Consider the following 15,645-nt stretch of genomic DNA (forward strand, 5'->3'; position numbering starts at 1 on the left):
GGGTGTCATTTCCAAATTTTAAACTGTTTTTTGAAGAGTTTCTTAGTAACTGCACTTCTTGTTGATTTTTAATTTAAACTGCACTTCTTGTTGATTTTTAATTTAAACAAGACGATCAAGAATTTTACATTAAAATACTAGATTTTTGAAAAAATGTGAAAATAAATTTACACCAAAGTAACACCATCTGGTGTGGTCCCTTATTGAAGCTGGACGGGTGTTAAACCATTGATATTAACACCAGCAAATATCAAATCAACACCATGTGGTGTCATTTTTGAATTAACACCAGTACAGTGTCAAAATAACACCAGGTACAGTGTCAAATTAACACCACGAAGTGTCAGGTGAACACTTTTCAACACCATCACAGTGCATTTTTAACACCTGTGGGTGTGGTCCTTTATTGAAGTTTGATCGGTGTTAGATTTAACACCCGTGGTGTTAAATCTAACACCGATGTTTTTACAGTGTAATAGTCGGACAATGTTAGAGAGGGGGATCGTGATAAATCTTTTTTTTTTTATTTTCTCGAAGAAAAGGGCTGATAGTGGTCGAAGTCCCATACGAATGTAGACCAGTGCCCTGTTGCATAAAACCCTTACCGCTGGACTTACCGCTCCTTTCTAGCGGTAAGTCTTCAAATTAGCGGTAAAGCTTATAATCCTTGATGCTGATTGGTTGTGATGCCTAATTTTGACGGTAGTTACCATTGAAATTCAACGGTAAGTTTTATGCAACGGGCTACAGATGAGTGCTGCATAATCATGATGACTTACCTATGGACTAACGGGCCTTAAAGCGATTGGAAAATAAATATTTTCCTGATTGAGTGTCTTTCTTTTATACAGATATTCCAGAGAAGACGCTTCATACCAAGTTATATGGTTTTACTGATTTGTAATAACGAATTTATGAAGTGGAGGGGTCATGAATTCTTGACTCGAAGAATGATTTTAAGATATAGAATAGAATAATCGGACACTATTCAGTGGCGGATCCAGAGGGGGAGCAACCGGCGCACCCCCTTTATTTTTTGTTAAAAACAAAAGAAAAAAAAAAGAAGAAATGAAACCCGGAAGTGGCACCAGAAATATTAGTTGCCCCCCCCTTTTTTTTTAAAGAATTCCTGGATCCGCCCCTGCTATTGTTAGGAGAGAGCATAACTCCTTGCTCTCTATGCCAGCGGCAGACAACAATGATAATAAACCCTATTTCTATAGCAATATATCATATATATATATGGAGATTGAAGGAGAAGGAACGAGAAAGAATATAATGAAATCAAAAGCTGAGAAAACAATATACACGTTTGTTTCTTTCATAAGCTGAATCTTAGTGAACATCTACTCTTTGTAATCACTCAGTCCGAACACAGTTACACGTGTTACCCCAAATTATAATGGCACATATTGTGCGGTACGAGCACAATATAGTCATGTGGATCGCCAATATTATATTCACATTATTTGTTATTCTAAAATATTGTCGTTCGTGACCTTTTTTCTGAAATATAAAATGGGGATACACATATTATGATATCGAATATTGCCTGATTAAAGGTTTTCAGAAGATACACTGTCCAAATATTTAAGTCTGCGCATTGCGATGTACTGACCACTTTCAAATCAATGTCTTCCCTCTTGTTCAGATGAAACTGCTTACAGTCAGGCCCGTAGCCAGGATTTTTCAAGGGGGGGTGCGGTCACTAAAAAAACGGACCTTCGGTACCAATACCAATGATGGCACACACACACACACACACACACACAATTATATATATATATATATATATATATATATATATATATATATATATATATATATATATATAACTCTTGCGCTTTTCCAAAAAAGAGGAACAGTAAGAGGAATAATGATGTCAAAGCTACGCACCGATTTCTCCTCATTTCTCATATCTCATATATATATATATATATATATATTCTTTGGACGACCGAACTACAAAAGTTGTATAAGAATTTGCGCGCGAAGCGCGCCGCAAATTGTGAATTTTGACTGTTTTAATGACGTTTTAAAGTCTCGAGGAAATTTGTATTTTTGTCTGTTGCATGCAATTGCGTTACGGTATTTCATCTAGGAAATAGTAAAAACTCATTTTGCCAGGAAGTTGCAAAGTTTAATTGTGTTCGAGACTCTGCGCGCGTAGCGCGCCGCAAAATTGAGAATAGTGATTTTCCTGGTGTTGTTTTAACTTTTATTTTTTCTATTGTATACCTGAAGGCCTGAAGCCAGGTTTTTTAAAGGAAGGGGGGATTGCGTTAATTAACAAAACGGTCCTTTGATACTGTCCCGGGAGGGGTAGCGACAATTAAAAGGTGGACACCATGCTCATACATGGACTTTCAAAATGGCCCCTAAACGAGTACTCACATATGATTATATGATTTTTTCGGGCCTTAAAAACAAGTATTCCTTAAATGTTTCCTGCACTCTAAAGAAGTACTTCATCATGATTGAACAATATACCATTTTCCCAAATTTCGGCCTTTTTGATAACCTTTGATTATAATACGCTCGTACATCACACTTTCCATCTAATCCGTGAGAAAAAACGACCCCTATTACGCGTTTACTTTAGCGAGTATGGTCACGGTGTCCACCTTTCAGTTGGAGTTTTCCATCCCATTGGATGCTGTTTGGAAGATGAAACATTCACTTTACTATACAGTATATCAGCCGTTGGTATGCGAGTTTGTCAAAAACGAAAATAGATAAGAAAATTTTTAAAACAAAATGAATTGTAAATGTGAACCATTTATATTTTGCCTCCTTGCGGTAGGATATTTCCAGCATTTCCGAACTTTCAAATAATCATTTTAGATTTAATGATATTAAAGGTAGTAGATCCGATTCGCAAACATCTCCAATATCAGTCAAATGTCATGTTAACCATCATGCTAAGAAGGTTTTCTTTGTGAAATTTGGAGGTCAGAGAAATTCAAAAATTAAACATCCGTTAGCCATTGGAAGAAGTTGAGTGCAAATTCAGACCTCAGGCTTAGTGCTCAGATGTTTTCCTATTTGCTTTGATCTGTCTTACTGTGCACACTAAGATACATACTGGAATGGTTATTTCTTATTTATTAAATTATAGTAGCATATTTGGTTACAAGCTGTCTCTAGGCATTTTCGAATTTGGGCTGCAAAGAGATCCACTACCTTTAAGTTAGAAGAGAGATAAGTAAATAATGATAAAATAAACAAACAAAAAAGAATGAGTTTCTTTTGTAATACTATCTGACAAACTTTTTACTTTACCATTTTACTTCATAGCTCAGCACTTTCCATTCTCTCTCATACCCTCTTACCCATTACATTTAAATGAAATACAACTAAAATGAGTTTGCGTGCCTGCATAATACTCTGGAAATTATAAGTGAAAATGTTCTTAGGTTTTGGCTCACTTTAAAATGAGAACCAATAGAACTGTCACAACATGAGAAAATGTATAATTAATAATCAACACTACATTTCCGAATTTGGCCTGCAAAGAAATCCGCTACCTGTAAGTTAGAAAAGAGATTAGTAAATAATGATAAAATAAACCACAAAAAAGAATGAGTTTCTACCGCCGTATCCAGAACAGAGCCTGAAACGGTGCAGGCTCAAGAAATCGTTTGTACTATAATACGTCTTGAAGTACTGTGTGATACTGTTGACTCAGACTTCTACAAAGCTGTAAGTGAGAATTGTAATCCAATCCGACTCATTACCTGAGATATTTATGAAAATATATCAATAAAGAATGTAAATTAAATAACGATGCGTCACAATGCAGTCTAACGCTCTCACAATGCTATCATATATAGGGTTTTTCACTGTTTTTACTCCGGAGCTCTTGCAATATTCAGGCTTTTGTAATACTATCTGACAAACTTTTTACTTTACCATTTTACTTCATAGCTCAGCACTTTCCATTCTCTCTCATACCCTCTTACCAATTACATTTGAATGAAATACGACTAAAATGAGTTTGCGTGCCTGCATAATAGTCTTTGGAAATTATAAGTGAGAATGTTCTTAGGTTTTGGCTCACTTTAAAGGGTGTGTACAGTTCTGGTCGAGGTGAGGATTTAGCTTTTAACGTTTTGCGAGATATTCAGAAACCACTCTATGAGATGTCAAAGAGCATGCAGTTCTAAGGGGTATCAAAAGTTTATTCGATGAAAATCGGTTTTGAAATGGCTGAGATATCCAAAAACAAGGTGAAACAAAGAGATCCTAATAAAGTTATGGCATGTCGCCTTTTATTATTAGCACTTTTATGGATATCTCAGCCATTTGAAAACCAATTTTCATCAAATAAACGTTGAATCCTTCTTAGAATTACATGCTCTTTCATATTTCATAAGAGGCTTTTCATTATCTCACTAAGGAATGTTCAAAACGTGAATCCCCACCTCAACCAGTACTGTACAGTCCCTTTAAAATGAGAACCAATAGAACTGTCACACTGCTGACAACGGCAGACAGTGAAGGTCAACGGCTCAAATTTTCGTTGGTAGTCTCGTCACGTGATAGTTCTGTATGGATTGTACATGTTCCCTATGACAGCAATTGTGAATGGGTAGTCTAGCTTTACTGCAAATTTGCGTCAGGACTGCTCAACCAATGGACAAGATTCTTATGTCACAAAAATGTGCAGAACCTCTACTTTCTGAAACCGTGCGCCAACGGCGTAAATCCATACTGAGGAGTGGGGGGGATGGTCACCATCACCACGATTACAAGCCCATAACCGGACCGGCGCAGCCTTTTTTTTTTTTTTTTTTTGGGGGGGGGGGGGGGTGGGGGGAGAAGCTTTGTGCCCCCCCCCCCCCACACACACACACACTTAACAGGGATCGGATGCCCCACTCTTTTGCATGAAATATAAAGTGGGAGAAAAGTGGCAGCAACAACATAAAGACTTTTTGTTCTTGTTGCTTTTTTTTTTGCTTGTCAGACGACTTTCGGCGGAAAATCAGACCTTAAAAGTATGAAAACATTTTTTTTTTGGAAATATCTGTGAAAGGGAGCGGAACGACCGAACGGGGGAAGGGTGTGTATGGGGGGGGGGGGGGTATCCCTCTCCCACACGAGGAAGATTTTGCATTTTCAGACCTGAAATTCAGCGATCTGGTGCTCACTTGTGGTGAAAATTTTGTTTTCTTTTCTTGAAAAAAAAAAAACAATAAGAAAATGAAATATTTACAAAATATTATTGAATGACAAAATCGTGGTATTTCAGCTCTTGCTGTGCGACATCACTGTGAAGGCCTACTAAAATCTAATGGGGCCTATCATCGGCGTAGACAGGATTTGATCTTAGGAGGAGCGGTTATGTGAGGGAACGAATCAAGCGAGGGAGGAGGGTATGGTAGGGGGGTTTCCCCCTCCTACGGTGAAATCTCTTTGCGTTGAAAATTTTGACATTTTTCAGTCCAAAAACTGCCGTTTGTAGCTATATTCTTCGCTTTGGAAATTAAGGGGGGCACACCAGGCGCAACTGCTGTCAATCACTGGCAGCAACGTCAGGAGAATGGCATAGCGATTAAATGCGAGCGAGCGGAGCGAGCGAGCATGAAAATTTTAACATTTTACAGTCTAAAAACTGCCGTTTGTAGCTATACTTTTTTCGCTTTGGAAATTAAGGGGGGCCGCATCAGGCGCAACTGCTGGCAATTACTGGCAGCAACATCAGGAGAATGGCATAGCAGTTAAATGCGAGCGAGCGGGGCGAGCGAGCTTGAAAATTTTGACATTTTACAGTCCAAAGACTGCCGTTTGTGGCTGTATTTTTTCGCTTTGGAAATTATGGGGGCACACCGGGCGCAACTGCCGGCAATCGGGCAGCAACATCAGAATGGCATAACGATTAAATGCGAGCGAGCGAAGCGAGTGAGCTTGAAAATTTTGATATTTTACAGTCCCACATGTCCTTTGTGGCTGTACTAGTATTTTTTCGCTTTGGAAATTAAGGGGGGGGGGCGCACCGGGCGAAAACTGCTGGCAATTACTGGCAGCAACATCAGGAGAATGGCATAATGATTAAATGCGAGCGAGCGAAGCGAGCGAGCTTCAAAATTTTGCCATTTGACAGTCCCAAAACTGCCGTTTGTGGCTGTATTTTTTCGCTTTGGAAATTAAGGGGGCGCACCGGGCAAAAACTGTTGGCAATTACTGGCAGCAACATCAGGAGAATGGCATACTGATTAAATGCGAGCGAGCGAAGCGAGCGAGCTTCAAAATTTTGCCATTTGACAGTCCCAAAACTGCCGTTTGTAGCTATATTTTTCGCTTTGGAAATTAAGGGGGCGCACCAGGCGAAAACTGCTGGCAATTACTGGCAGCAACATCAGGAGAATGGAATAATAATTAAATGCGAGCGAGCGAAGCGAGCGAGCTTCAAAAATTTGACATTTTACAGTCCCCAAACTGCCGTTTGTAGCTATATTTTTCGCTTTGGATATTAAGGGGGGCGCACCTGCTCACAATCACTGGCAGCAACATCAGGAGAATGGCATAGCGATTAAATGCGAGCGAGCGAAGCGAGCGAGCTTGAAAATTTTGACATTTTACAGTCCAAAGACTGCCGTTTGTGGCTGTATTTTTTCGCTTTGGAAATTAAGGGGGCACACCGGGCGCAACTGCCGGCAATTACTGGCAGCAACATCAGGATAATGGCATACTGATTAAATGCTAGCGAGCGAAGCGAGTGAGCTTGAAAATTTTGACATTTTCCAGTCCTCAAAATTGTCGTTTGTAGCTATATTTTCGCTTTAGAAATTAAGGGGGGCGCACCGGGTGCACCTGCTGTCAATCACTGGCAGCAACATCAGGAGAATGGCATAGCGGTTAAATGCGAGCGAGCGGAGCGAGCGAGCTTTAAAATTTTAACATTTTACACTCCAAAAACTGCCGTTTGTAGCTATATTTTTCGCCTTTGTTTGTCCCACTTTTATTTGAGAACCATCCCCCCCCCCCATCGACGCCTCTATACATATTAGGTTGCTTTTGTTAAGTGAAAGATCTGCTGCACACTCTTTGATAAATTAGGGAATATACGTCTATGTCAAAAGTGTACAAAGTTTATCCCTTATCCTGTATAGCGGACCTTTTGCATGTTCATGATTGCAATACAACGATCTGGTGCATAGTTCTGGCGATATTTGGACAATTTTCCATTAAGAAAGTTCGAGATTTGTCCTCATCTCGGGAATTGCTTGGGGGATAAATGATTTGTCTGTCTAAACACTTCCTTTGGGGCGGGGCAAATGCCCCTTTGCCCCCCATAGATTCGACGTCCCTGATCTTCCCTTGGTATACCCTGACTGAGTCACTGTCGTTTCTCAGGAATGATTCAGGAAATGGAGGGGATTCAATTATGGCGATAAAGTTGTTGTTATTGTTTGTTTGTATGTGTTCGTACATATTTTGCAGATGGTCCCCAGTTACTCGCGTCATAGCATGTTTATATGTAGACCTATACTATTTGACGTTGTCAACGCCTGAGCCATACCTTACAGTGTATGTCGATGTTACTTTCTTCGCGAGCGAGCGAAGCGAGCGAGCGCTTGAGAAAATTATACATTTTCCTACAAGAAAGAATACTGTTCAGCTCTGTTACCTGTCTGAAGGCCGGCGTACAAACGTCATGCAATATGCCAAAATTTATACAATCACATTTCTGCTTCCTCCATTTTTTTCCCCTCAAAACTCAGGGGGGGATGATTGTACAGGCCATCCCCCCTCCTCCATTTCAGGGGGGGATATATCCCCCCCATCCCCCCCGGGATTTACGCCCATGCCGTGCGCCCCAAGTTTGTGCGATCTTCCGTTCTCGAGATATCCCGTCTGGAAGAATTGCAAGACGGCAAAATATGCTCAAATTCGTCAAATTTGGACTGTTCGCCATAGACAATTCTACTCATAAGGTACTTTTCTGATCTAATTTGCGTCACTGCTACAAATATTACAATAAAGATATATACACATAAATAATCCCTAAAGTGTCCACTTTCAGAATCCGGGCGCCCCAAGTTTGCTTCTTAAACAGTTTAAAAGTTATGGCAGATTTTGTGGAAAAATGCGTCGATTTTTGACCCGTTTTACGTGTTGTATAGCGTTCGCGCGGAAGCGCGGCTTCGCAGATGACCGAAAGTTTTCAATATGTAATAGCTCGCACAAATTGATACATAACATTTGTGTTTGTGTGCATGGGGACGATCCGATGGTTCATACAACAAAAGGGTTTCGTACAATTATTTTTAACATTGTTAAACGTACTCTTCCACATTTACGTAGAATATAATGTGTCTTTATATTTATTTGGATTGTTATCTTGAGAATTGCTAAAAACCGTTATTATGAAAAAGTGGACCTTTCAGAATTTGGGGGGGTGCGTACGCACCCGACGCACCCCCCCTGGCTACGGGCCTGACAGTCATTCAACTTCAGACAAACAAAAAAATAATGTGCACAGAACTGAGGAAGACAGTTAAAGCTCTTTTTAAATGCTGCACAAGGTTTAGCCAAATACAGAATTACACATACTTTGTATTTCTAATCTTACGATCACCGCAGAACAATTAAAAGTGACATGATGGATTGTATCCCACAGGTTCATTTTTCCTGAAGTTCGATCGCTCTTACTGGTCGTATGATAATGTCCCCCATCGCGTATGCGGACTTGCGGAAAGTTGAGACTTGGTCCGACTGATGACTTCAGATGTGGGGTAGTAGTCCCATTATCACCCGCCGGCTTCCTACATGTATGGAGATGCGATGGAAAGTGAAATAAGTACCAAGACTTGACACCAAGACGCTGTGTCGCTCCTTTCTTGTGATTAATTTTGTATACATGGTGACAATTTTGCATGGCGATCAAACTTATTCTGTCTATTCGAGACACAATCCGCTACTGGGAAACGAATTGCAGTCGAGCGAATTGGGCCAAGAAAAGCCGAAGCGGTTCATCAGTTCCTCGCAGGGCCCTCGCGCTTTCTCGCACAGCGACTTGCACGGGGGGATCGGCACCTCCAAGATGGTGCAAGGAGGCGCGTACACGAGGCACAGTAACTGGGCGAGATACTCCGAACATTGTACTTTCACGAGAGGGTAGAACTGGTGCACCTCAAGTCCCGCATCTTCCTGCCTTTCGTGACCCAACAGGTTGGGGTAAACGACCTCGGTGTAGGAGACCTTTCCAGCACAAAGGGGGATAGTCAGGACTTGACAGGAATAGCTAGGTCCCTGGGTACTAGTTGCCGGCGTTGTAACCGTTGGTGTCGTGGAGCTGGTAGTGGGTGGATTATGATCCTGGCCATTACAGCTAGATCGAACTCGACCCGAAGATGCCATTAACAACCAGATCACAAGCAACGAACTCCCTCCTAGAGACACCATGTTTTCTCCTTATGTTTTGCCTCCTTTGAAAAAAAAAAAATTGCTGAAGAAGTGTACGACGTAGGTCTTCGATCGATCGCCGAACTGACTTGGTTTACAGCTCTTACACAACAAATCAGAAAGCCTGTGACGAAAACGAAGGACGCGTTGATGGTGAAAGAGGAGAAAGTCTCACCATCACGTTTGCAGCAAAAATGAGCTCCGCAGCGAATGCGCGTGCTGTTTTATATACTACTATCCATAGGCTGTCATGGGATATCCGTTAGGCCTATACAGGTGCACGGATTCAGACCTCCTGACCATGTGATATGGAGCGTGGGGAGGAAGAAAGAATATGATAGACTATCAAGTTCATATTTACTGCTGTGTTCTGGGGTTTTTTCTTTAATCAATAAAACAAAGGAAGAAGAGAGAATAAAAAAAGTAAAAAAAGTAAGAAAGTTAAATCTTACGTGTTCAACGGTAAAAATTCGACTGCAATCAGATGAAAAATAGGGAAGTTATGACATTTTGATGGTTTGCTAATTTCTGCAAAACATTTCTTGTACAGTGGATATGAATATGCAAATGAGAGAGATAACCATGTCATACCCTCGCAGTTTTCCAAAATATGACGAAAATTCAATATTTCTGTCATTGAAGTCTGAAACATGGTGTTATTCCCGGTTGAATAACTTCAGAATAGTGATCAGTTAGATATACGAGGATTTGAGCCTCGGGCATAATTGCGTTTGAATGAAAAACTGGAAATTTCACAACTTTTATGTACAAACTATATGGTAAGTTGTGAAAGAATGACATGCTCACTTTGTCATTTGCATATTCATATTGACTATTCAAGAACTGTTTCCCCCCAAAATAGCGAAACTTCAAAACGTCATGACTCCCCTATTTTTCATCCGATTTCGATCAAAATTATACCGTTGAACTCGAAATACTTTACTTATCAGACTAACTTATTTTTTCGGACTGGATTTCCCCTTTAAAAAGGTATGGATGATCCCAATACAGGTACTCCATAATAATGACTCATCCCTCCAGTCGAATATCAGCCCTTCCACCTCTCGAGTTTGAGGTTATGGGGCTTGAAGTACCGTATTGTATGAAACATAATGATACCATCCACTCTTTAATTGACCTCATGCATGACGTCACAATGGTGTGATATATATATATATATATATATATATATATATATATATATATATATATATATCAGTGATGTATCTTGTTGAACTTCCAACCTCGCCCTTTCACTGTGGATAGGAGACCTGCCATGAATTGACTTTTATAATAAACTCTTTTGGCTTTTTCTGTTCTCTCTCTCCCTCTCCCTCGCTCCCTTCTCTCTCTCTCTCTCTCTCTTACTCCCTGCTTTCATGCTCTTGCATGGTGTTGATACCCCCCCCCCCCCAAAAAAAAGAAAATTAAAGTGAGCACCTCATTGGCGATACGTGTCGACCTGGTAGCGACTCGCTTCATTGATCGCGGAGCAGAGACGTCTCTTTGAGTCTGCCCGGTGTTTGAGGACTTTTGTTTTCTTTCGGAGACTTTTTCCAGTCTCCAGCTGGTCTCCGCGACGTCTCCGCGACCTTGCGAGGACCTAATAGCAACTTGCCGCGGCGACGACTTATAGTCTGGATTCCAGACCGTTTTGCCTACTGTACTCCTACTCAGCCTACGCGGCGACGAAGTTGCTGCCTCTGCCGAAGGCAAGCCATTCAGACAAATCTAAACATTCAATTCTGAGTGATACACGCCATTAGAACAAAAACAAAAACAACCTGCCACTTCTTTTGTCGTTAGAGGGCGCTAATATTCTGGAAAGGAAAATAAGTACGAGCAGACGCGGAGGGCTACGCGGTCTGGAAGCCAGAGTAGCGACGATGTGGAGACATCGCAGAAACGTCTCCAGTGACTAAGACGTTTTGGAGACGTCGCGGTGACGTCCTTGCGAATTCCGAGCGAATAAGTTCTCATCTTTTATTTGTAGACGTCTCGGATCTCTCCCTGAAGTCGCCTTCTTGGTGAGAGGGCAAGCAATTTCTTTGGACTGATATGTCGTGACAACGTCTCTTCCATTTAGACAAACTCTTAACTTTAGCAAACGGTGAAATAGAATAAATTTTGTGAAATCAGGATTAGAATAGAAAGTTATGAACTTGTGTAGCAAAGTTCCATACGTTGCTACACAATTCTGAAATTGGTTACATAATTATGTAGGCCTACACATGTCAATTGAATTTAAGGAAATTACATTTGTCGTCGCTTCACTTGCTTCCTATTGGCTTGCATTAATCTATATCACATTTTTGTTTTTGTTTTTCATTACTGAAAATAGAAATGGCACAGTCATTGCATCATACTGTTTCAGATTGTAGTTATGCCTTTTGTGGCGAGATTTTTTTTTTTTTTTTTTGGCTTGGTTCAAGTTTAACACCAATTTCAGAAATAATGATCTTATCAAATTTTCAATGAACAAGCGATGGAAGAGGGGTGTGTTTGATCATAAGAGTTGTTTTATTCTGTCGAGAAAACCGCAAAAAAAAAAGAACTCTTACAAACCTTTCCGAATCATAACTGAATAAAATCGTACGCTGTATTTTTAGTATGAGCAAAAATAGATAAATAAATCAATGAAACAGATGAATAAGTTCAAATAAAAATAACAACAGAAAAATGATATCAATGATGCAGCCAAATATTCCATGATAAGCATAAATGAATTACTCATTCCAGTCATGTGAAAATAGAACCAAAATCACACAATCATAGATGGCTAGAAATCTCTTAACATGTTACAGAAAGTCAATGTGCATTAAAGCACCGGGTGCTGTTCGTTATTCCGAAGGTTCGCTATTCCGAAGGGTCGTTATTCCGAAGGGTCGTTAATCCGAGACACGCAATTCCCTATACCTAGAGGTTCGTTAATCCGAAAATGAAAAAGGGTTCGTTAATCCGAAAAATTTGTTTCGTTATTCCGAAGATTGGTTAATCCGAAAATGAAATTCGGAACAATGAACCTTCGGAATAACGAATCTTATGAATAAAGAGCCTTCGGAATAACGAACCTTCGGAATAAAGAGCTGTAACCAAAGCAATAACATTGTATATAGGCATTGGACGTTATCCTGCAGCAGCATCCAAAAATGCTTAGACTGACCCATTATGAATTAAGTCCAGTTTGCTTCATGGTTTTCATCCACAGAGAAGAAGGTAACAGAGTTGCTGCATACAATCGTTTTATATATATCATTATAATTGTCATTCGATATTATATGGAACGATGTTGAAGATGCTTCTTCTTCATTAACCTATGCACAGAATAGTCTGCAAATCCCGTCTTAAAAAAAAAATGTCTTACAATATACTGTACAGCAAAATTAATATATCTTTTCTGTTCTTTCTTGTTCACAGATCAGAGGGCCCTGCCATTATTATTACCCTTACTTTGGTTAGGTACCCATTTATACACCTGGGTCGTCGAGGGACATAGTGGGTAAAAACATCTTGTCCAAGGACGTAAGCACTGAGTATAATGGGCGGGAATCGAACTTTGGTCCTCCGATTGGAAGTCGGGAGTCTTATCCACTATGCCAACATAAAGACTGACTATGAATATTCATTGTAACCATAAACATCCTATATATAGATTACTGCAAATGATAACGACAACAATGCGCAGAAGTATGACAGTGGTAATATAAATCACGGCAAAAACAAGGATAATTCCGACGATGTTGAGAGTACATGAAAATGACTATAAAATTATAACAATGAGAACATTATGATAAAGTCACCCTCTACCAAATCGACCTCGCACAAGTCAAAATATTTTCAAGTCATAAGAAAAGAATCAGCCCGGATTGATACAAACATGTGTTCATTCTGTTGGGCAAGTTGAGTAATTATTTCCCAGACCCTCTGGGATTCAACTTTCATGTTAACTTTTCGGACTTCGACCTAATGCACAAATTATTAATTTGTTTTATGAAAAAAAAATTGTATCTTGATTTATAACTATTTTCTTCTTTCAAAAGAATATAATCTAACCAACATTCAGACGTTTATAGTACTGGTCCATAAAATTCTTTTATCTCAAATTGCACAGGTATACATTTCAAACCAATTAAAGTGTCATTCTAGATATAAATTTAGAAATGTTTGCTATACAAACTGAAAAAAAACCACCCCACACGATTTACTATCGCATTCATATCCCAGGATTCATATTCATGACTACCAACGAACAACTAGTTATTCCATTGGCCTGTCATATTTTAATGCATTTTTAGACTCTTCAATGCACTTTCTATGTGTTTAGCCATTGCTATGACAGGCAAGTATACGGTTAGAGTTCTGGCTGTGTATAGAAAAAAAAAAACATTGTTATAAAAATGTGCACATATAATGTTGAATACTGAAACATGTAAGTTTAGCAGACCATTGGGATGCTGCGTGGAGGTTGCATTTTAGAGGGCGCCCTTGGTTTTAGTAGCCAATCTACAGTTATTTCATATCTCTTCCAACAATATCTTTCTTTCAAGCGTATACTGTGTACAAGCTGTTAACAACCCTCATGAGCACAATGCGGGGGCACATACGAAAACACGGATCGAGAAGCCCCTTTAACTTTGCACGTTCCCATGCATATGTAAGAAGTTACATTCTGCGCATGAGTACATAAAAGCCATCTGAGAAAAACAAATTGATTAGAACACAGACTTGTAATGACAAATGCAAATCACATAGAAAGCATCTAACTGGTACGGTCTCTTAATTGCAGTATGTGAAAGACCATTTCCAATTTTTAAAGGAAACTTGTTAACATTTGGATTATATACATATATATATATATATATATATATATATATAAGTGGGTGACATCTCACTTTATAACTGTTTTGTTTTAATGGCTTAAAAGTCTTGGTCGAACTGCGAACTGATCTTTATGGATGAGATATAGAATCATTGTGTTCTTGCTGTTCAAGTTCTTTTTATTGGAAAAAAGATGTCATTTAGACCTTGCATGCTGTCTGAATGGGTGTCTCAGGTGTGACCATGAGCAGGGGACTGTTGGAAGACATCGGAAGAACACCAATCGTCGAAGGAAGCTTGGCGAAATAATTCACTATGGGGTACTTGGAACTGTCTTACGTCAGGTTTACTGGTGTTCAGATTCGAGGGTAGCAAGCACAGACATTGTATCAACATTGATGAAGAAATCCACCTCATCGTATTCTGTGACGCAAGTTGATAAAACAAAATAAAGCAAAGCAAAGCAAAGAGAGTCATGAAATTGCTATCAAAGGAAGGAAACTGCGTCGATATTATTTACTATTTTCCCAAGTTGAAGAATTTGGATAGTGGACCAAATGACATCAAAGACCGAAGCATAGTCCTGCCTGTGGAAATTGCTCGCAGGAAAACGCGTCCGGCCAGGGAAAGCCGTAGTAAGACATCATGTCCGAACAGCCGTTCCTGGCGCTCTCACACAGCGGCCTGCACGGTGGGATGGGTTCTCCGACCACGTTGCAGACGGGCGTGTACACGGAGCAGACGAAGAGGCGGAGATCGGGCGAGCACTGCAGCAACACGAAGGGGTAAAACTGGCCCGCCTCGCCCGCCGCTTCTTCCTGCGTCTGGTGTCCCAGCACATTCGGCATGATCGTCGAGTTGTAGGGAATCCCCTCCATACAGACAGGGATGACGATGTCCTGACACAGTCCCAGGTCGTACGGGCTCGATGAGAACGACGACGATGAGGAGGGGTAACTTTGGCACCGAACTAAATCGAAACTCGACATCGTTAGCAGCGTCAATGAGATCAAACCTCTTGTGACATTTGCGATATAGCGATGTCCACTTCCACCACGATTGCGTCTCATCTTTCCTTATTTTGGTCAGACACAAGTCACTTATTCACGATATGACAAAGGTATAGGTCAAACAATTTTTCTATATAAGAATGTCGATTTCGTCACAGTCTATTCAAGAGTAACTTTAACAATGAATTCCCTTTCTTCTGGAACGGGATGTTTATGAGCCTCTATGTAAGTGGCTCACACACTATTTAGTCTAGCCCGGACTAAAATTAGTCAGCTCTTGACAGAGTTAACATATCAACTAAAGTGTTTAAGACGCGGCCACGTTGGATCATGTTTATACCTCTCTGAACTAGTCAAGTGGCACCCTCATATATTTGTGATCTCCCGGATCTATTATGATAGAATA

At 40.1% G+C, this 15,645-nt stretch overlaps 1 protein-coding gene across 1 annotated transcript; it reads right to left on the minus strand.

Annotated features, from left to right (window-relative positions):
- Positions 1 to 14,792: 14,792 nt before the first annotated feature.
- LOC140244835 (frizzled-7-like) lies at positions 14,793 to 15,218 on the minus strand. The gene has a single exon (XM_072324446.1). It carries the CDS (start codon positions 15,216 to 15,218, stop codon positions 14,793 to 14,795), a length of 426 nt encoding a protein of 141 aa, XP_072180547.1.
- Between the last annotated feature and the right edge of the window lie 427 nt (positions 15,219 to 15,645).

The sequence above is a fragment of the Diadema setosum genome, chromosome 21 (genome assembly GCF_964275005.1).
Source record: "Diadema setosum chromosome 21, eeDiaSeto1, whole genome shotgun sequence".
NCBI lineage: Eukaryota > Metazoa > Echinodermata > Echinoidea > Diadematoida > Diadematidae > Diadema > Diadema setosum.